We start from the raw sequence: 25,177 nt of genomic DNA on the forward strand, positions 1-25,177 counted from the left end.
TCTTCCTCAATCAGCTTACGCACAGCATCAACGTTTTCTTGGGTGACTGCAGTTTTTGGACGACCTTGACGGGGATCATCACTGAGCTTGACACGTCCACGTTGAAACTCAGCAAAAATAAAGATAAATAAGCGATAAATTGTGGTTTTGGATGGGCCTTCATCACCAAATGCAGAAATCATCTGGTCAACACACTGTTTTTGTGTTAAACCACTGCGAAAGTCATAATAAATCATCGCTCCTGAATTTGCTCGAGTCAATTCCATTTTCTCAACGACTAAATAAGTTTGACAAAACCTCGTGACAAGACCGAGAATCTTTTTTTAAATAAACAAATGGTATTCGATTTTTAAAACCTAGGAGTTTTCAATTGAAAAGATTTTAATATGACAGGAACAGTGGAAATATTCCATTCCCGATACTTTTAGTGCGGCCCTCGTATAAGTAACTTTGAATTTTATATAGATTGCAAGTGCCCTAAATTTATCTTTCTATATTATCTGAATTCAATACACAAAAGAAGTATTTACTGTAAGTACAAGTATTTTACTGTAATGAATTGTCTATAAAATGCCAACCACACATGGAGAGTTTGATGGACTCACTTGTACCCATATTAACTACTCTACTTTTGAGTGAGGTCGACAAGTTCTATGGACAGTCATACCCAATTACTCGACAACCTGGTTTGAGGTTTGAGGATGACTTCCAGTCACTGGAACAAGCTGTTTTTCGAAAAGGCTTTAGTATAAACTCGTACTATAGTACCGGAGGCCATTGATACGCTGCGCAGGTTGAACAAAAGATCTATAAGAATATAACTTGTCGCTTTGCTTAGCATTTGTCGACTACCATAAAGCTTTCTTTGATTCGAATGAGACCGTATTGCAGTCTCTACATTTTTTTTCTTACCTATGCTGAGAGCCTTTAGAGGCTATATCAGCGTTACCCTAGCGTAGAGTAGATGAGCTATCGGAGCCTAAATGGGAGGTGTTGCTAACACTGGCGCTAGCAAGAGGAGTGCTTCGCAGAATCTACCCCTGAGAAGATCCGGCGAGAAACCCAGTGGGCTGTCTCTATAGGATAATTTACTTGTCGAGCCCTTCGTTTGGGACCCGACCTTTGGGATCCATCCTGCAGCGTGGCGTGAGGAAGGAAGATATATGTCTTATGTGTGTTATGTCTCCGAAACTGTTTACAGTTGCGTTGGAGGATGTTTTCAAAGTCCTGAACCGGAAAGGACTATGCACAAATATTAACGGCGAGTACATAACTCATCTGTCACTGTCGACGCCCTAGACACGTTCTTACAGATCCATCCCATCCACTAACACTATTATTAGACGCCTGCAGCTCTAGCATTAGGAGCAGGTTAAGGTACCCTGGTAACCGTACTCATCGAACACGCCAAAGCCATCGACGTGCAACCTAGTCCATACATCAATCAGCTCGCTGAGTTTCTCGCCGATCTTGTGCTGGATTCGCGAAGAAGCTGCGCTTGAGCTGTTAGGTCTCCTTTGGAGGCTCTCGGGCAGCAGTTCTCAAATCCCACACCTCCTGGCTGAGCCTATCTGTTCTGGTGAAAGGCCACCGGGCCACCAGTATCCCTTCCTTTCTAATTCGTCTTCTATAGGTTTGCTGACGATAGTATGGTTATATTTGAGATCTTGGAGGACTTCAATACAATGCGCAATAACCACAATAGAGCTTCTATTCTAGAAGCCTTAATATGAACATGGAAAAAACGTAAATTATGCCAAACGCTCATGTAGTGCTCACTCCTATAAAGATCGGAAGGTCTGCGCTCGAAGTTATTTACGAGTATATTTACTGGGGGCATACTGTCTAGTTAGGTAAATTCAACTTCGAAAAACAGGTCAATCGTCGAATCCAGCTCAGATGGGCAACGTTCGGTAAGCTACCTATGTAAAATCTTTTCATCACAAATATGTACCAGTGTCTGAAAGATAGACTGAAGGTGTAGTCTGCCAAGTGACTAGAGTCAAATCTAAGATACGGCCCATCTGGTGGTCACCAAGTGGTCACTGGAGCATATAGACATCAACCACATCAATGCCACTGCCCATCTTGAGACGTCACATTTTCTTTTTCGGGCCGAGGGCCGAACCTCCTACGAGGTCCCCGCGCCTAGGGGGCGCGCGGGGTATGTGAGACTCAACGATCTGCAGGTGTTGAGAGCAGACCGCGGGCCCACCCACTAAACGACTCCCCTGCACTCTTACACCCGGCGTCCGATCTCCGTCCGGGGTCAAAACCCGGTCAGAGTAGGGGAGTTCCCGCGGTCAACACTACAACACGCGGCGCCACCCCGAGGATGTCCTAAGTCCTAGTTGAAGAGAATCTCCGTTGATTAGAAACAATTTCTAATTTATGCCTCAAAATGGTTTAGCAAGGCCATTTGTAGCAATATAATGGTAGGTAAATTAGTAGTAGCAGACTGGGAACCCTTGCTTTGTTGATGTTCTACTCAAGAAAGGGTTTAAAGGATGTTGGGTTTCCCTAAAATGTTAATGTTATAGGTCATTGTTATTAATATCAAAATAGGTACTTGTGATAATTATTCATTTATTTTCTAATGTTTTGTTTAGTGTATGTATAATATAATGTTTTATAATTTTGCTATATTAAACATAAAACACTTGTTTTTATTTTGTTCTATTTTAACTACCTATTTGATATAAGCTTTACTAATTTTGACAAACAGTATATTTGTTTTAGAATATAATGTGAATGATAGTCAACTTTAGACTATATACTTTATATATTCCATAGATGGATGAATCAGAATCTCAATTGTATAACAGCTCTCGAACGCATTGAACTGGAACACATGGCTGTTTTGCAGGAGAAATAGGAAGGATGGCCAATACCTACCTATATAATTATATTTATAATATGCCTTGCCTGCCGCTAAGGAGTGTTTCAAAAATATATTAGTTTTGAAATAATCAAATAATTAACAAAAAGTGATATTATTTTTAATTAACTAATAGGGGAAATAACCAATAACTTAATAAGTTGGCATAAAATGTCCTCTTGATTTCTTTGTTCTTTTAGCTTTTTCAATATCAACATTTGGATATTCTGCTTTTAAAGTATCCATATCAAGGTTAGGGAAACGTTTGAGTAAATGTTGGACATGGTTAAAGTCTCTATTGTGTGCTTTCCTCACTTCGCTATGGATTTTTTCATTATACAATCTTCTAAACTTTTTTACTGCCAAACTGTTGATGAAGCCATGTTTTAGATATGGTCTTACCCAACGTGTGTTCATAAATTTAGGTGTATCGTATTCTGACGGTTGATACTTTTCTGGCATTCCTATAAGATTTATAACATCTTTCACAGGGCGTTCTCCAGTTTCACCTGTTTCAAGCTTGTAGTAAGCAATATTACGTTCTCTAATAACCGATTCTATGTTATTCATTGATTCTTCAACTTTGTCAATTCTTTCTGGATTTGGGAACAGTCGAACCCTTTCGTTGCACTCATGTTCCATAGTGTAAAGCATATTACGTTCTTTCAAAAGTACATACCACAATTTGTGCAAATCTGTATTGGACTTTAATCGCAACTCGTCCAGTTTCCAAGCTCTTCCTACTCTTATATTAGTTTCAGGCCAATTCTTCTTTGCATCAAAGAATTCCATTAAATCTTGCGTAGGTTTGGTTGTGTGGAAATCCCTTTTAACAATACAAGCTGCTGCTGTGTTGATAGATTTTTGTGATCGCATACATAATGTAGTGGTACTTCGAAAAATATTTTTTATTATTACAGTATTCATGCCTATACAATATATTTTTTAATGACTTCGTTTTACTTTTCTTGGTTACTTCTCTCAAATATATTAAGTGTATAATCTATGGTTACTTCTACAGTTTTAAAAATATTAACCATAGATAGTGGTAGTTTTATTTTTCCAAATGGAAAGGCAAAAGTATCACACCATACAGCCTAATCTTTTATATGAGTCGTCTATTATCAAAGGCGGCAATCTGACTTTTGGACAATGATTGGTAAATCAGAAAAACGAATTATTGACTTTGTATTCCATTGGCAGTCACAAAACTCTTCGGAACGACATCTTAGATAAATAACAGGTTAACTATTAACCTTTATTTAATGCAGGTTTTGAACCGTATTCTTTGAAGGAGACGATGATATTCAAATAAATCTGTATTGACATATCATTAAAATTTTTTTGTCCAAATGTACAGATTGCCGCCTTTGATAATAGACGACTCATATGTGAGAAGTGTTTCGTAGTAAATAATTTTCACCATACCCACGACTGGCCACGACAGTTGTCCTTTTCGTCTAGCTTTTTTTTCTCATTCTTATCTGACAATATTTTTTATGGAATATCGTCACTATTCTCAGATAGTTTTCGAATGGCTTTTCTTTTTAAATATAGAACAGCTCCTTCTATTCTCTCTTTTTTTTTCTTCTTTGTTTTGACACATTTTATTACATTTTCCTTTTTTATATTTTTTTCTGCAGCATTTTTTCTAGTTTTTATGTGTTCTTCCGAAGTCAATAGTGTTGCTTTGCTCTTTTACGCACTTGAATCAGTTTTTGTGGAATAGCTGATATATCCTGTAAAATTCGAGATAGGGTGTAGTCTGGATTCTTACTGAACGAAGCCTCTTTCGGAGTACTCGGGTGTGAAACATTAGACATCGTGGCAGTTCTAACGAAAGATTTTTAGCCACGATTTCAGAGCTATATTTTGTTTCATTTATTATTGGTTCATAAGAACAACCTGGTATAGGTTCCTTCTGATTGTCCACAGCAGATTTACAATGTGAAAGCACTTGTGTAACAGAAGTATTTGTCGAGTCATCTGTAGATTCTTGAAAAAACGCATAATCTGGCACCACTTCTGGGTTAAGGGGGTACACTCCAGTTCCTTTAAAACCAGCAATTGCATTTTCCGACGATGCTGCTTTTCCCCAAGCCCTGTTAAGCCAAACTCCGAAAGAAAGTCTCGATATTCGACGTCCTGGGTTGTGGATTAACCAAAGTCTAGACCAGGGATCGGCAACCTGTTTGTCCTTAAGGGCGCACTACTAAATTTGAAAATCACCGAGGGCGCATATTTTACAGATAATCAACAGGTATCAATGGGCATTAAAAAAACCGATTTTTTATAACTTTATTTTGTTGGTGTCATACATAATGATACATATAATTCAGTGTGAAACTTGGGTGTCCATATTTTCAGCTAATTTCTTATAATTGGGGATATATTTAGAGTTCCCGGTCCTTAAACAATTAGATATCTAAATATGAGTCATTAAGCTTTGTTCGGTATTGAAAGAAAATAATTATTTCGGATTACTTGGTAGTTTTAAATGCACGGTCTACGCGTGGTCTATTCGAAATACGATCATACACTAACAAAAAATACGTCCGTGTTATTAGATACGCACAAGGTTAGCTAACTGCTAATCTATGCAGAATCCTAAACTCAACTGACTACTTCCTGTATATCGCCGTTTGACAAGAGTAAGTAAATCGCTGTGGCTGTCATACATACATTTACATTAGTCCAGCGAGGGCGCATTAAAAATCGATCGGGGGCGCCATGGCGCCCGCGGGCTCCGCGTTGCCGACCCCCTGGTCTAGACTGTTCATAGAAGTAATGTTTTAGTGAATTAAAAACAGAACGAACTAAGGGCTGGAGATAATGAGACGTGTAACTAGGCATTGATACCAAAAGAATGTCATTCTAAATGGCATATTCCAACATTTCCACAGAATTGGAATGAGTTGAGTGGCCGTCTAACAGAAAGACAGCTTTCCCGGCTGGTTTCCTTAGAACAAAGTGTGTTTTTAGCCATTCTAAAAATATTTCTGATGTTATATATGCTGATTTTTGAGACATGAATAGTTTTGATCCTGGAGGCATTCCGTGTTCAAACTCAGGCTTTTTATTTTTTCCTTTCATACAGGCAGGTGGCAAAAACGTGCCTTCTGAATTGCAACAGGCTATAATGGTTATTGTCTCCCCTTTTTTAGTTGATGTTACTGTGGAAAAAGCTTTAGAACCTTTTGGAAGCAAGTACGTGCCCCGGACGACTGTTTAACTGTAGGCCTGACTCATCCATGATAAATACGCAGTTAGGAGGTAGCATCTCATTCTCATGTATAAGGACGCTTTCAAGCAATTTATATTTGTAAATATGCATTAACTTCTGATCTATTCATTTCATTTACTCTAGACAAAGAAACTCCTTCTGACTTCCTAAGTGTAATATCAGTATTTCGGCTTAAGAACAACTGCAACCAGTCATATCCTGTTTTCTGATTGTCTTTGTTGAATCTATGTTTTAATTTTAACTGTTCGGCAAATTCGTAAGCTATTTTTCTGACATTATCCCTTTAGCTTGCATTGTTTTAATATGAGCAACCAATTTCTTCTCATTTTGTTCTCCGAATAAGGTAGGTGGTCCCATAGGGCCTTTCTTGTCATCATTCTTCTTTAGTTTTCGTTCTAATGTCTTTCTAGGTATCTGATATTGGTGACTAGCTGCGCGTATGGATAATCCATCATTTTTCACACCATTAATAGCTGCTTTTAGTGATTCTTCCAACCAGTTTCCTCTCACAGCCACTGCCTTTCCTCTTTTTTATTAGGTATCTAAAACAAATAAGAAAATCAATATTTTGTAGAGAACATCATTTCTGTGACATGGCACCATGGCCATCATATACCGACTGCAATTGGCCATCACTCCTTTTTTCCGGGAGAGACGGCCACAATAAAAACTAAAACAAGTCATGACACGAAACAAACAATTTTGAAGTTACAACGTAGCACTGTTTGTATACTTTACATCAAATACAAATATCATCATAATTTAAAGAAACTTATACCACAATTGTTTAAAACAAAAAACATCACATAAATATTTACAATAGTCGAAACAAAAAACAAAGGATTTACTTACATTTTCTTTTTTTTTTGCCAAATGTTTTGCCGCACCGCTGTCCTCACGCACGACGACAACGAACTAAATGCTAAACGGTGAACGGTGGCACTTACGGCCGTTTTCAATAACCTATCTATCCCTAGTTTCGGTTACTAAAGATAGACAAATCTATATTTTTGTCCTTACTTACGTTCCAATAACCTATCGACGGGCAGCAGTTCCTATCGGATTTATCTATCCATCGTCGGGAGGACGGATAACCTGCTAAAGATAGAACGCTCATACAAATCGTGCTTACTTCCGTTTCAATATGAGTTTTAAGTAACTCTCCGGTAGGCGGCGCTATCTCTAGTATGGGCATTCGCTTATCTGTCAAAATCGGCCGGTTACATGTTTATCTTTCGAAAGTAAATCGCTATAATTTAATAATTGTTTCTCTTCATATTGGCATATTGTAGCAGTGATGATAGTGATATGGAATTATTTCAAATGATAATGGATTGTGATGCAGATAGTGATAGTGAGGCCGATATCATATGGTTAGGAAAATAAAGATCGTCTGAATTACATGGCGAAGATCAATAATTACGAATTTGACTATAGATTTCTGAGCAAAGGTATTGTGAATGAATTGATTAATTTAATGAGACCATATTTGAGTGTAACGTCAAAAAGGTAAGATAAATTTTAACCATAAAAGTATTCGTTATTACAACTTATATTTGTTTATAGCAATAGCAAAATTATACCTAATTTTGGTTGTGTTACAAAATCACACTCAACAGGAATTCTATAATACTGCTGGATTCCCATGGTGCCCTAAATGACATTCATATACTAATACTATAACCTGGTAGGCTATTTACCTTCATTCTTATTACACACTGATACCTCTACATTTTATATTTGTGTTACAGATTCAAATATAGGAGAGGAATTTAGAAATAGAAAAAGAGTATTTTGAATGTGTAATTTGTGTGCAATGCATCATTGATGTTTCAAAATGTTGTTGCTTGATGGCCTGGGTCTACTCATGATACAGCTATAATTAACCATTCCGATTGAAAAGGTATTTCTTATTTATATTACCTTATTTATATTATTATTATTATATATTATTATTATATTTTTATTTATTTATATTATATATTTAGATGTTTATATGAATTTTATATGACACTATTATAATAAATTATATACATATCAAGAGAACATTGATAACAAGGTGGACTTGGAAATTGCTATTTGCTTGCCGATAGAGGCTATCCCCACAACCCTATCTTTTAACGTGATTAATTAACCCACATACTCAATCGGAACGATTTAAAATGAATCACATATTAAAACAAGAAATACTATAGAGAGGTAATCTTTTTTTTTAGTTAAGAGCTTGTTATACTGTATTGTAAAATAATTTAAGCGAATAATGTATAATTTTCAGATGCATTGGTGTTTGTAAAAGAAGACTCCCTGTATATCATTGAAAAGTAGATTAAAACTAGAAAATATGCAAGCTGTTATTATAGCTGCCATGCTGCATAATATCGTCAGAAGTATGAATTTAGAAGAATTAGAATCAGAAATTTCAGTCGTAGATACATTACAGGAAAATAATATAATTGTTCGTAACAATTTTTCAAAACTTACATCTGAAATACAACTATGTACTTATAAATAATTGCTTCCAAAGATAATTTATAAAATAAACTCCAAAGATAATTTGACTATTTTTTATTTTCCAAAATGATAATTACATGGTAGTTAGTACATGCAAGATTTTAATTTAGAATTTGTACATATACTTAAAAAATATCTAACATAAAATTATTATTGCCTACTTAATTTATGAAATTTAATATTCCTTTTAAGTAATTTTTAATTTTTTAAATTATCTAAATCTAACTTAACTTTTGCTACAACAATCTCCTTTTCTTTATTTTCCAAGTCAAGTCTCTTTTTTGCTATTAGATATTCTGCTAATGCATTGTCCCTATGCTAGCCTTGCATTTCTTTTCTTCCATCTTGTTTCCTGTTGTAAAAGTAAGCTTGGCTGTAAAAGTGTTAAAAATATTATATGTGACCTACAACAATGTGCATGCTTTATCCAAAATTTCATCTGCAATCCTTACCACCTCCAGCCTGTAACAAAGAGCATAATTATTTCAAATACTACGGCAACCTGAAGAAAAAATCATGTTTATCAATGTGTTATTAGAGACAAACAATCAACTAATTATACTAACCTTACTAAGGTTGTTTCTTATGTTGCCGTAGCGTTCTTTAAGTTTTCCCATTTTAGTCGAAGCTGCGATGGAGTTCGTGGGAAACGACGAATCGACGAATTAAAATCATTTACAAGGGTTTGCCAAGCCTGCTCCTTCAATTTATTGTTTGTGGCATTTGTTGCCTTATTATTGAAATGTTTTTTCGCCGCCACAAGTTCTGCTAGAATCATCGTCTCATCTTTTGTCATGGGTGCTGCCTTTCTTGACTGAAAAAGATACATTTTCTAAACTTGAACTCAAAGTTTTCAAAGTAAAATTATTATTATCAATGTAGTTCATAGATACTTACAGAATTCATTTTATTTCACTGTAGCTCTTTAATTATAAACACACTTAGAATTATAAACGAAAGTTTTAAAACGTTTTGGAGGTAAGTCATCATCTAATATAGTAGGTAAACAATAGAAAAACAAACAAAAGAAACTGATCACTGCTTATTGGCAAACGGACTGTCAAAACGTTTCGTTTCATAATTTCGACTAGGATAAAAATAGCAATACGTCCAATTTAAAAAAATCTACATATGTTTTTATTACTTTTTGTTATAAACAAATGTGTTTATGATAGTCTACAATATGCTGGTTAAATTATAGTTATAATTTAGAATAAAATAAAATAAGTCTTGAACCTGATGTTGTTTCGTATTTGTAGTAGAACGAAACGTATCAAGAGGCTCGGATAAATCGGAGGGAAGAAGCTATCTACTGTTGGTCAAAGAGAGATAGCACTTATCCGTGATTGTGAAACGCAAACTAAGGATAGATACGCTCTTGCTGATATTCGGAGATAGCTATCTATCCGAAAACTCAGATACGTTATTGAAAACGGCCGTTAATGAAGGATACTTTGAAATATTTCGATAGGCCATCTCTCCCATATGGCCATCTACCCCGGACTTACCTAATATATATTATACGTATTATACTTATATCTGCTTGTTTTCTGTCAACATATTAAATGTCTAAATACATATAAATTGGCAAAGCCAAAACCGAACAGTACCGTTTCTCCTTTTTTTTCTCAAAAACTTTTTTTTTTATTTGCTATTGTCGATTTTTTGTTATCAATTGTTTTCCCGCCTTTACGAGATCAAATTAAAAAAGGAAAATGTAAGATATATATAAAATGAATCGAAAATCGTTTTCTAAGAACGCTTAATCTTATTTTATATTTGAATAAAGCTTTTAACATATGAATACAAGTTTTAATTTACAAATATTTATCTATCTCAACCATTGATGGAGGTATAAATTTTTTTCTTTTCCATATGCTCGGTAATAAACAACATTTCATGACAATTCGCATTGAAATTTAACCTACGCAATGTTTTTAACGTTCCGCTGCGTAGCCTAGCCGATGCCGAATTATTGAAAATTATTGATTCATAGTTTGCCGCAACTAGACAAGTTCACGATTGCACGTATTCTTTCTGAATTAACGGCCGGTATAAAACCTCAAGACCCGTGGAACAAGCATCAGTCCTGCCTGGATCTTTGCTGCTGTCCACCACCCCGTCGTTTCAATTTTACATCATGGCCTTTTTATTTAAGGTAACGTTGTATCTAACCTTATTTGTTTGTAATAGTGCTTAAGTTGATCGGTAATGAATAAACGTTTCAAGAAATATTTAATGTAGAGATGTAGTTATTCTTGTTTCTTTTCAGAAGAGCTTTTATTTTTTAGTATAAAGCGGAAAAACGAATCTGTTATATACATACCCATAAAAATAATGTATGTATAATAGAAATAACAGAAAATGATTATTAGTATTGACTACGTAACTATACTGACATCTTATAATTTATATCTCAAGGTGGGTTGTGCATTTACGTTGTAGATGTCTATGGGCTCCAGTAACCACTTAACACCAGGTGGGCTGTGAGCTCGTCCACCCATCTAAGCAATAAAAAAAAAGGAATGAATCTTGTTGATATCTGATGTGTGAGCTTTGATAAATTTATAAATTTGATTGTGTTTTGTTAATAATTAAATTACTCTAATGAACGCGATCTAACTTCAAGCAAATGAAAACTATTAAAAAGAGCAGAACTGGTTTTTACTAGTATTTACGTAGTCCTCGGGTATCCATTAAACGACTTTTTTTTACTTTATCAAAAAAATGTACTTACAGCAATATTTTATTTATTTTAATTACGAGTATTATAATTCTATAACCTAGTTTAAAATTCAAAATCTTATTAAATAATATGACATTGAAATAGCGTCAATCATGAATGCTGTGTAATGCAGGTTTTGCGTAAATAACCCATTTATTTCGAAGCTAAAGCCTCAGGTCACAACTTTCTTCGCCGCTTATTAGTTTTCATTGTCACCGGCAGTTGAGTAACGAGATAGTACCTATCAACCGTGAAGGTCATTTTTTTGCCCAACAGAAGTAGGACGTTCATGAAAATGTCAATGAGTAATCATTTTTGTACATTCAGAGTTCTAATAAAAATGACAAATTTAATGTTTTATTAATGATTGCTTAATTTGTGCTTAGTTTTTATGAAACCCACTGTTAGGTTTCTTTAAATTATACTTAGTATAGGTAACCATCCTATAACACGGTAGGTACATTTCCACAAAGTCCCGTGTAGTGCGAAATCATATTATATGATACTAGAAGCCAATACAAGAAGGAGAATAATTGTTCTAAATGAAACATCTTAGCTATACCTATATATTTTTTTTAGCTATTATAGACAAAAAATAAGCTTTAAAATTTCGGTTATTCGCATATATTGTATGTTCATAGCACATAATTTCATATAATAAATAATTTTAAACAAAAAATCTTGTTATCGTGTTGTAAAAGTACCGTGTTATATATAAGACGGTTTTGGGGAATTTGTCTTTTCGTGTTAGAGTGGAACTTTGTTGTAAAATACCGTGTTATATGTCGGTTACCTGTATGTCATTTCTATTCAAAAAACTAATACGTGATACAAGAGGTGTGAGAGGTCGACCAAAGAAGACATGGATTGAGTGTGAATGACAATATGAAAGAAAGAGGAATCAGTATTGAGATGACGGCTGATAGACGAGAATAGTATAGAAGAAATCGTTACCGAGTGGGATAAAGTGAGACAAAGAAGAAGAGTACGTGACGTAGAAGTTTTTTTAGGAATTTGTTTACTGTAGTAGGTAACTAAATACTGCGTGCAAATAAACGATCAAAAATTAATAAATTTCCAATACAGATATTTGTCGCGATCCTGTTAGCAACTCCAGCCTTCACTGGAAAAACGGGAGGTTATTCCTATAACCGGTTCAGTGGGCCTGTCAGCGGTCAGATCGTCGAAGTCCAAGTACCGGCGGCTGAAGGCATTCCGGCTCAACAACACGCAGATTACGGATACGATCATAATTCAGGGAAAATACACCCGGACACCGCCAAATATGCACATTTGAAGACCGTAGATTACGTGGTATGTAAAATTACAACTAGTATGTTTTCAGTTCACGCTTCTCATCGCGCAACGACACCATCACGAAGGGCTCGACGAGCGAATTAACTCATAGACACAGCCCACTGAGTTTCTCGCCGGATCTTCTCAGTGGGTCGCGTTTCCGATCCGGTAGTAGATTCTGCGAAACACTGCTCTTGCTAGGGCCAGTGTTAGCAACACTGCGGTTTGAGTCCCGTGAGCTCACCTACACGTTAGGGTGAAGCTGAAATAGTCTCTCAAGGCTATCAGCATAGGTAGGAAAAAGAAAAGTAACGACATCGGCGTGTAGCCTCCCATTACTCGTTCGTAACTATCCCCTGAGCACTGATGATCCCGCGTGTTCTCAGCCCTTATGGATTGATGGTAATACCGATTGGTCCTACATCTGCGGCGAAGCAATGACGAGTTGTGGCTTTGAGCCTATTAAATCTATTTAGTACCCCAATGCTGTTGAGATTTTAGGCTAGTGTTTTCAAGGAGGCGTTTAAGCTGTGATATATTTGAGCTCCCGTCGCTATATAAGATAAGGTGGAACTCGTCTAAACTTATAAAAACAACTATGTACGTTACGAACTGGCGGCTAATCGTGTTTATAGACTAGGCATTGTGTCATATAGAAAAAAACAATAAATAGTAAATCCTGTTGAAGATCGCTTAATACAGTGTTGTCTTACGAGTGCGGCTGTTTCTATCGTATCTGTGTCACACTTTAAATTTTAATTTTTAAGAAATTGTAAATTTTCCTTAGTAAATATTGGATATACTCGTACATATTTCAATCTTTCGACGATTATTAAGCATTCAAAAGTAAACTTACACTTTTGAATGACTGTATTTTTATATTTTTTTCTTTGTGCGTTATCTGATCGATTCGAAATTGATACCAACATCGAAAAAACAACGCGCAAATTCGCACAGCTCGTTACATTTAGAGATAGCTACAGTCGGCGCATTCTCATCTAGACTCTAGAATTATTATTACGGATAAAATAAATGTATGTTTATTCTCAGGCCAAGCCGGACTACACATACGCTTATGGCGTAGAAGATCCTCACACAGGAAACCTCCAGAACCACAAGGAACAGCGTGACGGCGACGTCGTGCGTGGAGAATATTCGCTGGTTGAGCCCGACGGTTCCGTTAGACTGGTTAGGTATACAGCAGACCCGAAGAACGGTTTCCAAGTACGTTGCTTTGTGTTTTTAGTTCACCATATTCTACTTTGTCGTCATTCCTCCCGATCCATTAACTGTGCTTTTAAGTACCGCAAGCACGGGTCAAGGTCCTCGTCGAACCCGTCGCTGGCGACAAAGGTTCGACGAGTGAATTAACCCATAGACATGGTCCACTGAGTTCTCGCCGGATCTTCTCAGTGGGTCGCGTTTTCGATCCAGTGGTAGATTCTGCGAAGCACTGCTCTTGCTAGGGTCAGTGTCAGCAGCATCGTCAGGTTTGAGCCCCTTGAGCTCACCTACTAGTCCGGTGACGCTGATATGGTCTCTCTAGACCTGATGGTCTTTTTTTTCCTACCTGTGCATCAGCTTAGTCGTAATTAGACTATAATTAATTGAAATTTTACGTTTTTACACTATTATGATTCTATTATCGACGACTAATATACTTCTATAATCACAGATTTCGCTAAGATTACGCTTGGAGATATATAATGAAAGACAAACAATATTTAATCTATTCTCAATTTGACCACAGACTATAAGCAATAAGAAAAGTTTGACAATAAACAAATAGTATGCATGCGTGTGTGTGACAAATACATGGTAGTGTGTGTAATGTTTTTTTTAATTGCTTTATTTTTTATGCATAATTTAAAAAAATAGAAACATTCTGCACTCCTTCTCTATATTCTCTATAAGTGTGGAAAATTTCATACTCCACCGTCTGCGCAATTTTCGTAAACAGAGGTACAAAGTTTTTACTTCACGTATTAATATATAGATAACCCAAAAACTACTAGTCAGATCTTGATAAAAATAGGACCATATCAGCCTTCAAATAAATAAAAAGAATTAACAAATTCGTTTCACCTAGGAGAAAGTTCTGAGGTAACACATTTAAAAATAACGAATTTAACAGAGAATATTTTCCTTTTCTAAAAACATTTATTTTTCAGGCTGTAGTACACAAAAAGGCCGGAGGTCAAGCTCAAGCGCCCGTACATTACGGACATCCGAAACAAGACGAAGATGACTCCAACGACTACTAGTCTTATAAAACATTTAAATAGTACATAGTATCGATGTTGACTTATTTATTATTGTTATCCTTTATTAAATCGTTGGAAAAGAAAAAAGGTCTTTATACACAATGTAGTAAATTTAGCACTGCGGAACTCTGTAAACATTTTAGACAAATAATCTAGAAATATAACAATTTATAGTTCACTTAGGTGTAAGGTGATAATGATTTTAGGAGATGAGATGTGCTTGGTATATATTCTAAAATGCTTAATAATAATATGTTCTCAGTTAGTGTAATGTTTGAAGGTCTAGATTAATCTTGGTAGGACTTCTTGTGAGTCCGCGCGGGTGGGTAAAACCATCCTACCTATTTCTGCCGTGAAGCAGTAATGCGTTTCGGTTTGAAGGGTGGGGCAGCCGTTGTAACTATACCTGAGACCTTAGAACTTATATCTCGAGGTGGGTGGCGCATTTACGTTGTGGATGTCTATGGGCTCCAGTAACCACTTTATACCAGGTGGGCTGTGAGCTCGTCCACCCATAAAAAAATATCTACAGCAATTACTACGATTTTGGCCGATTGATTGCTTTATGACGGATGGTAATTAATTAGGAAACCAGTTGATGTGTATTGATCCAAAACATTTTGGTGCTTTCGGCAATCTTTTAGTGGTATCGAAATCTACAAATTCAAGCAATTTTAAAATCTAGAAGCGTCATCATTAGATTAAAGATATAAAGATATAAAGCAAGATAAATTGAGCTAACAAATATGCACAGGGACTTCGGTAAAAACAAATCTAACACGGTCATATTTGATAATTACGTAACAAAAATGAACGGGAATGGTTGGGAAACGAATTTATTTTATTAAATTAGATTGACTAGAATTGATACAGAATTTGTAAACTAATGAAACTATATTGGTAATGATTGTGTCATTTGTACGCTTGGTTGGTGCGTTGTACTTGGTCCGGCTCCTCCCAAAAATGCTTTCAAGAAATCCATAGGGAATGGAAAGATTATCGTGGAATTCTTCTCTGCTGATATAGAGCTCAAAGACTGCAGGTAGCGCAGCTATAATAATAAAAACGTAATATTACTAAACATTAAGGGGTTATTAAAATCTGGGATTTAACACGATAATATACTTAGTAAACTAGATACTGAATAATGGTTATTCCATGAAGCAAAGCAAAGGATTTAACTTCCAATAGAAACGGGCCGGGCTGGTTTCTCAGTCTTGCATCAAACAAATCCGTAACGAAACTATTATAATTGCGAAATAAAACTAACGACACACAATTTTCGTACCTGTAAGGCCATAGGATTGTCGATCATGACAAGTGATGCTTCCTTCAATGCTTTTGATGCTTTAATTTCTCCTTCGGCGGCAATGATTTTCGCTCTTGCTTCACGATCCGCCTCAGCTTCTGCTGCCATGGCCTTCTGTAGCTGCACGGGCAGTCGGACGTCTTTACTGAAATAAGAGTTATGTAAAAACTATCTATCTGTAATCGTTTCCCTGAAAATGAATGTAACATCACGACACAATCATCTTCTTGTGTAAATTCGCGATAGTTCTGTGCAACACTTGTTAAACAAGTTTTGTAATGTCCAACGCTTCAAAGTAGATATTTTTTTAATTGTAAATTTACTGCTATTTTAGTGCTTACATTTCAACTCTTTCTACTTCGACACCCCAAGGCTCCGTGGCCTCATCCAGGCTAGCTTGCATCATGTGACTGATTGCTTCCCTGTCAGAGAGGAGTTGCGCTAGATCCCTCATTCCAAGAACATTCCTTAATGTTGTAGCGGCCAAGAGTCTTGTTGACGCGCTGGAATTTACCAAAAGTATTCTTAAGTTATAAGAAGTAATAGGAAGCATCCCAGATCGTATTCATTTATTTACCTATAGTCTGCAACTCTCACCACTGCATTTAAGGGTTCTTTGATTCGGTAATACACTACAGCGTCCACTGCCACTGTCACAGAATCTCGCGTTAGTACCTGCAGTAAGAAAAAAAGAAGCAAAGGTAATTGAACAAAATTTCGGTGTTCTTATATTATTATAATAAGAATTAAACAGTTAGGGTTGATTGATTTTTAGCTAGCATCGATTGCTTGTACTGACAAACATTAAAATCAATTGTATGATTTATATAAATTGTTTGGATTACTTAGTAAGTTATTTCCAAAGCTTATACAGAGTGACGAAAAAGATAAAGACATATTATTTATTATTATTAAATGTTTCTAACATACATTTTGTCGAAAAACAACACACTGCAGCGTTTTTACAACTAGACTCAAGTTTTAGATGGCTAAGATAAACGTTGACTAACTTCGTGTCTAACTTTAGATGCCATTAGACAAGTTCAAATGCCGTGGGAACGACATATTTCAGATTCATTTAACACAAGATAACCTTTTCTTGATCTAATTGTTTTGAGCAGTTGCGGGACTTTTCGAATATGCATATATTTTCTAGGTTGTGTTAGCTAACGTAATTGTTATATATTATTAAACTAGTTTCATAGGGCATAAATCTTATACCTTTAAACGAGCAATTCTTGTATATTAATATATATACCTAGTCAGGTCATAAGTATTGTCACACAGTAAAAACTTTTCTTTTAGAATGCTGGCCACAAAAAAGTTTATTGAATTCGAATTTCGAATTGTTCATGAAAATAAAAATGTATACTTTTAGAATTTTACTCATTTTTAAATATGGGGTAGACGCTTAAAAAAGACCGTGTTGCAGTTATTGCGTTGCATCGTTGCGGTTACGCGCCAATTCAAATTTTTAACATACTGAAAAATTTGAATATAACCAAAAGATTCGTTTATCGTACCATCGTATCGTTTGTATCAAACGATACAATGAATACTCTAGTGTAGATGACAGGTCAAGAAGTGGTCGCCCTCGGTCTGTTAGGACTCCAGCAGTGATAAAAGCTGTGAAGGCGCGAATTCAAAGAAATCCCAAACGTAAGCAGAAACTGTTGGCCCTTCAGATGGGGTTAAGCAGAACCACAGTGAAAAGGGTGTTAAATTTAGACTTAGGGCTTCGGGAATATCGAAGAAAAACCGGACATCGTTTGAATGCTCGTCTAATGGACCTGAGACTGAAGAGATGCCGCGCTTTGTTGAAGCGGTACGTGGGAAAAAAATATCGGGAAATTCTTTTTTCGGATGAAAAAATTTTACCGTAGAAGAGAGCTACAACAAACAAAATGATAAGGTGTACGCACACAGTAGTGAAGAAGCGAGCAACCGTATTCCGCGTGTCCAACGACGTCATTTTCCATCCTCGCTCATGGTATGGTTGGAAGTTTCTTATTGGGGCTTAACAGAGGTACATTTTTGTGAGAAAGGTGTAAAAAACGAATGCAGTTGTGTATTAAAATACAGTCCTGATGAACCTTGTGGAACCTGTTTCTCATACCATGTTCAATAACAGGCACTGGGTATTCCAACAAGATTCGGCGCCAGCTCATAGAGCGAAGAGCACACAAGACTGGCTGGCGGCGCGTGAAATCGACTTCATCCGGCACGAAGACTGGCCCTCCTCCAGTCCAGATTTGAATCCGTTAGATTACAAGATATGGCAACACTTGGAGGAAAAGGCGTGCTCAAAGCCTCATCCCAATTTGGAGTCACTCAAGACATCCTTGATTAAGGCAGCCGCCGATATTGACATGGACCTCGTTCGTGCTGCGATAGACGACTGGCCGCGCAGATTGAAGGCCTATATTCAAAATCACGGAGGTCATTTTGAATAAACTTTAGTGTCATAATAATCTATGTTTTGTTAAGTTCATTTTGGTATATGAATGGTTACATAATGAATAAACTTGTTTCAATTATTTTACATTAAACATGTGACAGAATTTATGACCTGACTAGGTATATATAATCTGAATCTCGAAAACGGCTTCAACGATTTTCATAAAATTTAGTATACAAGGGATTTCGGGGACGATAAATCGATCTAGCTAAGTTTTATTTTCAGAAAATGTAGTTTTATTCGTGTTTACAATAATCAGCGACATCTATTGGCGATTAATAATACAATTTTTCTTAATTGAGGGCAACTAACCGCTTTAAAGACACAACAAGATGGCGTTATCAAAAAAAAATCGTCATCGTCTAGTAAGAATAAAAAGAGGAGTTAAATTTTTTTACTTGACAATATATCATTCTTTGTCCATCTATAATATATCTGTCTAGTAATGCGCTATTCGATTTAACTACAGTTGTGTAATAAAAAAATGTGATACAATTTTTTTATAATAATAATAAATCTGAGTAAAGGTACATTTAGCGGTTTTTCTGCTTTGGATGGGCATACGATCGCTTTTAAAAATGTGTTTGAAGTCTCATTGGTAATATATAAAGTGTTTCCCCCATTGAAACCAGAACACAAGACTGTTTCGCGTCAGAAATATATAAGATCCGTACCTAAATGTACCTGCTAGGTTATTGCGCTGTACCATCATTATTTACGCAAAATGAACATTTCGCGGACTTTAGGAGAAGCTTATCTCATGCTCTCTTTCTCTCTTTACTTATTATTTTAAAATCTTTAAGAGTTACTGGTCAAAGTTTTGAAGTTTCCTAATAAAATATTACTTTTAAAAAAAAAGTTACGCAACATATCTTATTGAATTAATTGATATAAGCAAGTGTGAAATAATCAAAAGAAATATTTCAAGTATCTAGTTGAAAAATGTAACAAAAGAATATAATCACTGTTAATTTTATTGTCTGTGATCGTTAAAGTTTCGTCTGTGAATTTGGTAGGGTCATCAAAAGACTTAATATTTTATTTTCGTAACGATTCTACAAGTCTGGTATATGATGGTTTGACATTTATCTCCATGCTATCAATTTCCTTTAGTAAAAGTAGCTCTAGTTCTGCATCGAATGGTTGGACAGTTGTGGTATAGTATAAATTAAATTTTAACTTCATACAAAAGGTGCGTGTAGCTTTATTTACGTTGATGTCTTATGATGAGTTCTGCTAACTACGTATCATTAACCGTTTGCGTCAAACATTTAGCACTAGATGTGCTTATAAATTCAATTTGGCTTAATTAGGACGTGAAAATGGTATAAATTCTGCCAGACAGCGTAACTATACTATCTTATTTTGCTAATTTCATCTATTTTATTCATTTCATTAGAGAACATGGTGACAGCCCTAAAGCTAGCCGGCCCGAGGTCGTATCTGCTTGCCGTCTGTTCGCAGCCGCCGAACATTTGACATATTAAAATAAACCTAGAGCCCAGGTTATGATATTGAACAAGTATTTACATATGAGCTGATAAAATAATTAATTATCTATGATCGATTCAGAGTATGAATCTAAATAAAGCACCTTGTTTCAGTAGAAGGCCAACGTGAAATGAATTGTTTCTAAAAGTAATGATGTATACGTTCTTGAGAAAGATAATTTAGCACGAAAAAACAAAAATTATAGTTTGCATTAATATATACGGCATATAATATATTGTTCAAAATTTTCACGATTCTTCCTACATATCTGTCATCAGGAACTGTAATCTACAGCGTCATGTTCTTTTCCTTCGTTGTTACATTTTACGCATTCTATTTGTTTCATTTTCATGTGCGTCATTGGTATTAAAAGCTGTTGACCCGTTTGTTCGTAACTCAGATGGCTAACGATTAATTGATGTGGCCGTAAACTATCAATCAAAGTTTAACAACGTGTAAAACAATAGTTACTTGTGAATCGATTGTGCGCGCGCTCGCCGACCTAATAATGATTATTTTTATATCTTTTACTCATTCAGTTCGTTACAGCCTTGTTCCAAGCTTTCAATAGTTATTACACTATAATTAAATTACACGTTTGAATCACCGTTTAACAAAAAATATAATCGCGCAATTTCTGGTGAGACGTATTGTTAGCCTGCGCGGGTAGGTGGCACCAACCTGCCTCTTTCTGCCGCGAAGCAGTAATGCATTCCACTTTGAAGGGGTTAGAACAGCTGTTATAATTTATGTCTATGGACTTCGGTAACTACTTAATACCAAGTGGTCGGGAATGTCGTTAGCCTTAATCCGTCTATGCGAAAAAAAGTTGATACAATTGAATGAATAGACAGGAAAGTCTCTAGGCTGAACCCCGTGAACTCGCCTACACGTCCGGTGAAGCTGGCAAAACCCTTCGAGGATACTATACTAGCAATAGGTAGCTAAAAAAATATCAGTGATCCAACAAACATTATTCTGTCCGAATATAAATGAAATTTTGTAAGAGTTGTTTTAATATTTCAATTTTACCGGCAAATTTTTTCAGAATTTATTTTCGCTAGGAAACAAAAAAAAAAGAGAGAAATGAAAAACGAGACAGTGGTGTCGGTTTATTTTCACACGCGGTGTAAATATTTCTATACATCTGCTCTCAGAAATAAAAATTATTAAAACGTATACAAACACGTCCAGCTTCATAACAACATATTTTATGAAACAGGAATAGGAGTTAATGATGAGAGAAGACCGACTCTGTTTTACAGCGCTCGCATTGTTGCGAATGTTGGAGAGGGCCGATCGATATCTAAATTTAATAAGTACATACTACCAAGTAACATTAAAAACTGATGAAACTAATTGGTTTTGTCAAAACTACCAATAGCATTTGTCAAGATTTCGGTCAAGAATTTTCGATAGTTACCATATATGTACATATGAATGTATCGTCTCCCACTTTGAGGCATAGGTTTTGAGGTTTCAGTATTTACAGTAAAATGGCTGATCTAATCTTGTCACCGAAACGCATTACTGTTTCACGGCAGGAATAGGCAGGGCGCTGGTACCTAGCCGTGCGGACTCACCAGACGTTCTACATACCACTAATAATAACACATTGTTATTCCTTAACCGTGGAAGTCAATCGTGAGCATTTTTAACTACGTATTTCATTAGAAACATTTGTCCCTGCTTGCGGGATTCCATTGCATCGCTTGATACGAATATCCTTATCCATCTTATCCTTTAGAGCCAGAACGACTTCATTAGAAATTGAAGCACATTTTTTTATGTAATATTGCTGAAATGGGCCACGTTCCCGCTGTGAAATCCCCTAAATGTATGCAAATTGCACTGCACTTTTTTGTTGTTTTTCTTGAACACCAGTTAACGTACGTTGACGGTGTTATAACAAAAGCCTTCTATGAATTGACAACAACAACTGTGCTTGAAGATTACGAACAAAAAAAAACATGATTTTTGAAACGACTTCCCTATTATTTGTCTTAATTCGAAGGTACCTGATTAGAATTCTTTACTTGTTATGTATCACCTCATAAACTCTCAAATGATTTGAATAGGCGTAGAGTGTACATATGTACATATTTTTAACTCAAATAAATATAGAAACTTATAATCATTTTATTTCGATATTAAATTGTTCTTGAACCGTTCTTTACTTACCTCTTGTGGTGGTACGTCAAACGAAACCGTTCGTAGATCTACTTTTCTATAAGTGTCTATGCAGGGAAGAACAAAGAATAGTCCTGGGCCTCTCGCGCCGCCTTTCCTTAATCTGCCTAGTCTGAAGATTACAGCTCTTTCAAATTCTTGCACAACCTGATTGTAGAAGATAGCGTTAAAAAATAACATATAAAAATAATAGCATAGAATATTATAAAGTATTAGCTGTACCCGTCCGCTTCGCTGGGCATTTAAAATTAACATTATTATTTCTCACCCCCACAAAGATTCTCATCAATAACGCCCTCGCAACTGGTGTAGAGAGTCCAACACTCATATAAATATTAGCCTATCCATTAAGTACATGTATTTTCTGGATACCAAGTTTCAAATCAATCGGATGTATGGTTCAGTAGTTATAACGGAACATTCGTAAAAACCACTGTAGATTTATATATTAGCTTAGATAACAGTATAACCTTTCATATTTTCGGATTACAATACTTTGAATCGTAGTATTCGAACGTTTCGGCAGGTAGGTAATCAAAAAGTGGTATTTAATACATAGAGCATGTTTTTGTACTGTCTTAAAGAGATAAATAGATGAAAGCAGATTCATTATTCACTTTGAGATGAATAAATGAGATGGAATGTTTCAATGAGGACTTTCTAAATCTGAAGTAATCAAAATAGAATAATGCGTAATTTCGCAAATCTATTTAATAGACTAGAGCTGTTGAAAGTTAAATTGTATTACGTACCTTAAAACATTCAAATAACGAAAAAGGGAAGGTGATGATGACAAGTAGATATGACAGTAAAGTTGCAAATCGTTCTACACATCCAACGGCTTCTGGGTTCGCTGTCACAGAAAAAATAAACTGAATTCCCTTTAGTATTCCCACGATTAATTACGTAGAAAATATATATTTCAATTTGACTCACAGTAGAGTTGGATTAATTTAAACAAACTAGTATTACAGACAGTGATTACGAACGTAATTGTTTACAAATTAGGTTAATTTGAAAATAATAATATGTAAGCGCACAACAATAAATAGGCTTTCTTATAAGATGGCACTCACTCACACTCGGATTTTTCAAGCTACTTACGCATTTGTATCGTGATAGCGCAAGAAGTACCCGTATCGCAATCTAAAATATCGAAACGTATAATATTAGAGCCGCAATGACACGTAAAAAAAACTGTCTAAATTATTTTTTTTCGTTTTACTCACGACTAGGTACGTTGTCACGCCTAGTGCTTACTGTTCTTACTTCCCTGCGCATTTTACGTGCCCGCCGTATGCTACGTTATTATTTTGTTATTTATATACAACGGAATGTAATTTGAAATGCCTACAACAGCGTATTACTCGGCCAACAAGCGCAGAATGCGCTGACATACAGACTAACTTACTGTCAGGAGTCCAGCTGTTTACACGACCCAAAAACTACACTGATTCTAACTAAAAATATCAATTAGAGTGCGGTGTTCGGTAACAATGAGAAAGCCATAAATCACCGTCGTTAGCGTTTATGCAAAAAGTATTTACGTATTTCGAAGTAGCACTCCACTTCCCCTGAGTCCTTGTCGTGGCAACCGAAATCCATGTGGAGGAATAGGTTGGGTAATGTACAATGAACGCATTAGCTGCTGTGTCAACCGGTGATAAGTAGTGGTGTCCTCTCGGTGTCTATATTGGAACTAAGGTGAGGAGCGCGGAGATCAGGTTGTCGATAAAAATAAATAAATAAACGCACTTTCGGGCATAACGACGGGCGGGCGCGGGCGCACACCGGACCGCGATCAACCAAATTGTGAGTTTCAGGTATTCGGGAAGAAGAGCCGCCTCTTGCGCCGTTGCAGTTTATAATTTAAAAGCGGATGTTTGTACCATCATTTTGAGAATTTCCGATCGTTCATTTTATGACTGCATCTCTCGGAACTTTGCTCTCGGATATCTGTGTACTAGATTCAATATTTTAATATCAGATTATCTCCAGTTTTCGCGAGTCGTAGAGATAATTAAAACGCAAAAGTAAACAATCTCAAACATCTCGTGTTCTTATTGTCATTATATTGTTTTTGACGTTTCGAATATTTCACAGTTTTCGTATTAATCCTGTGAGTCGTCGTGAGTCATATAAAAAAAATATAGTTTTCATTTATTTTAATATAAATTAAACTTTTAGATCTGTAGCAGCCAGCCAGAAAGCTAAACAAACACATAATTATTTCATATTTGTCGCAAGTGAGCTTTATTGTAATAATAATATTATGTTTCTACGTCTTTAAACTTAACCGTTGATATTTTATATTTAAATGTTCCATTTAGTGTAATTTTTTTAACATATTTATTTCTAATAACCAAGTAACATACATGTTTTTTTATTGCCCTTGTAGGCAGACGAGCATACGGCCCACCTGATGGTGAGTGGTTACCGTCAAGACATATAAACATATAAACATATTTAGTTATAATTACAATAAAATAGAAAGAAATCACCGTCTCATTGAATTGGTATAGTGCTTATTTTTTAGTGTTCCCTTTTTTGCATAGCTATGTATTGTCTAAACTTCGAGAGTCTATGCTCTATTGGACGGTTTTCAGTGTTAACTGATAACCACCTGTTCTATCTGTTTTCGGCAAAAATAAAATATATTAAAATTATACTTGGATGTACCTCGTACCTTTCAATTATTTTAACGTCCGCCAATGTATCTAATCTTAACATTTATTAAACTGTCCTAAGATTATTTTTTTATGGGTTAGATGGGTGGATGAACTCACAGCCCACCTGGTGTTAAGTGTTTAC

The 25,177-nt window shown here is 35.7% G+C and overlaps 3 protein-coding genes and 1 long non-coding RNA gene across 8 annotated transcripts; 1 reads left to right on the forward strand and 3 right to left on the reverse strand.

Moving 5' to 3' along the window:
- Positions 1-2,977: 2,977 nt before the first annotated feature.
- LOC101742809 (large ribosomal subunit protein uL29m) lies at positions 2,978-3,805 on the reverse strand. Its single transcript, XM_004931906.5, has one exon. It carries the CDS (start codon positions 3,803-3,805, stop codon positions 3,032-3,034), a length of 774 nt encoding a protein of 257 aa, XP_004931963.2. The 3' UTR covers positions 2,978-3,031.
- Positions 3,806-4,367: 562 nt separating this feature from the next.
- Positions 4,368-15,005, forward strand: CPR130 (cuticular protein RR-2 motif 130). 3 transcript variants are annotated; one of them, XM_021351743.3, is made up of 5 exons: positions 4,368-5,662; positions 10,630-10,791; positions 12,445-12,672; positions 13,705-13,878; positions 14,826-15,005. In XM_021351743.3, the coding sequence occupies exons 2-5, from the start codon at positions 10,774-10,776 to the stop codon at positions 14,916-14,918; spliced, it is 513 nt and encodes a 170-aa protein (XP_021207418.1). In that variant the 5' UTR covers positions 4,368-5,662; positions 10,630-10,773; the 3' UTR covers positions 14,919-15,005. The 3 variants fall into 3 exon arrangements, with proteins under 3 accessions (XP_021207418.1, XP_021207419.1, NP_001166640.1); XM_021351744.3 differs by having other exon boundaries at positions 4,368-5,529; NM_001173169.1 differs by lacking the exon at positions 4,368-5,662 and having other exon boundaries at positions 10,774-10,791; positions 14,826-14,918.
- LOC134200960 (uncharacterized) lies at positions 8,673-9,672 on the reverse strand. The gene is made up of 3 exons (XR_009976093.1): positions 9,531-9,672; positions 9,200-9,447; positions 8,673-9,095 (listed from the first exon to the last, which is right to left on the reverse strand). It is a non-coding gene; the product is annotated as an uncharacterized LOC134200960 (long non-coding RNA).
- Positions 15,006-15,738: 733 nt separating the features above from the next.
- LOC101743854 (band 7 protein AGAP004871) lies at positions 15,739-24,237 on the reverse strand. 3 transcript variants are annotated; one of them, XM_012695270.4, is made up of 8 exons: positions 23,596-24,237; positions 23,471-23,512; positions 23,119-23,219; positions 22,358-22,513; positions 16,805-16,902; positions 16,569-16,730; positions 16,207-16,372; positions 15,739-15,969 (listed from the first exon to the last, which is right to left on the reverse strand). In XM_012695270.4, the coding sequence occupies exons 1-8, from the start codon at positions 23,645-23,647 to the stop codon at positions 15,811-15,813; spliced, it is 936 nt and encodes a 311-aa protein (XP_012550724.1). In that variant the 5' UTR covers positions 23,648-24,237; the 3' UTR covers positions 15,739-15,810. The 3 variants fall into 3 exon arrangements, with proteins under 3 accessions (XP_012550724.1, XP_012550723.1, XP_004932048.1); XM_012695269.4 differs by having other exon boundaries at positions 23,914-24,191; XM_004931991.5 differs by lacking the exon at positions 23,471-23,512 and having other exon boundaries at positions 23,914-24,189.
- Positions 24,238-25,177: the final 940 nt, after the last annotated feature.

This window comes from Bombyx mori, chromosome 22 (assembly GCF_030269925.1).
Source record: "Bombyx mori chromosome 22, ASM3026992v2".
Taxonomy (NCBI): Eukaryota; Metazoa; Arthropoda; class Insecta; order Lepidoptera; family Bombycidae; genus Bombyx; species Bombyx mori.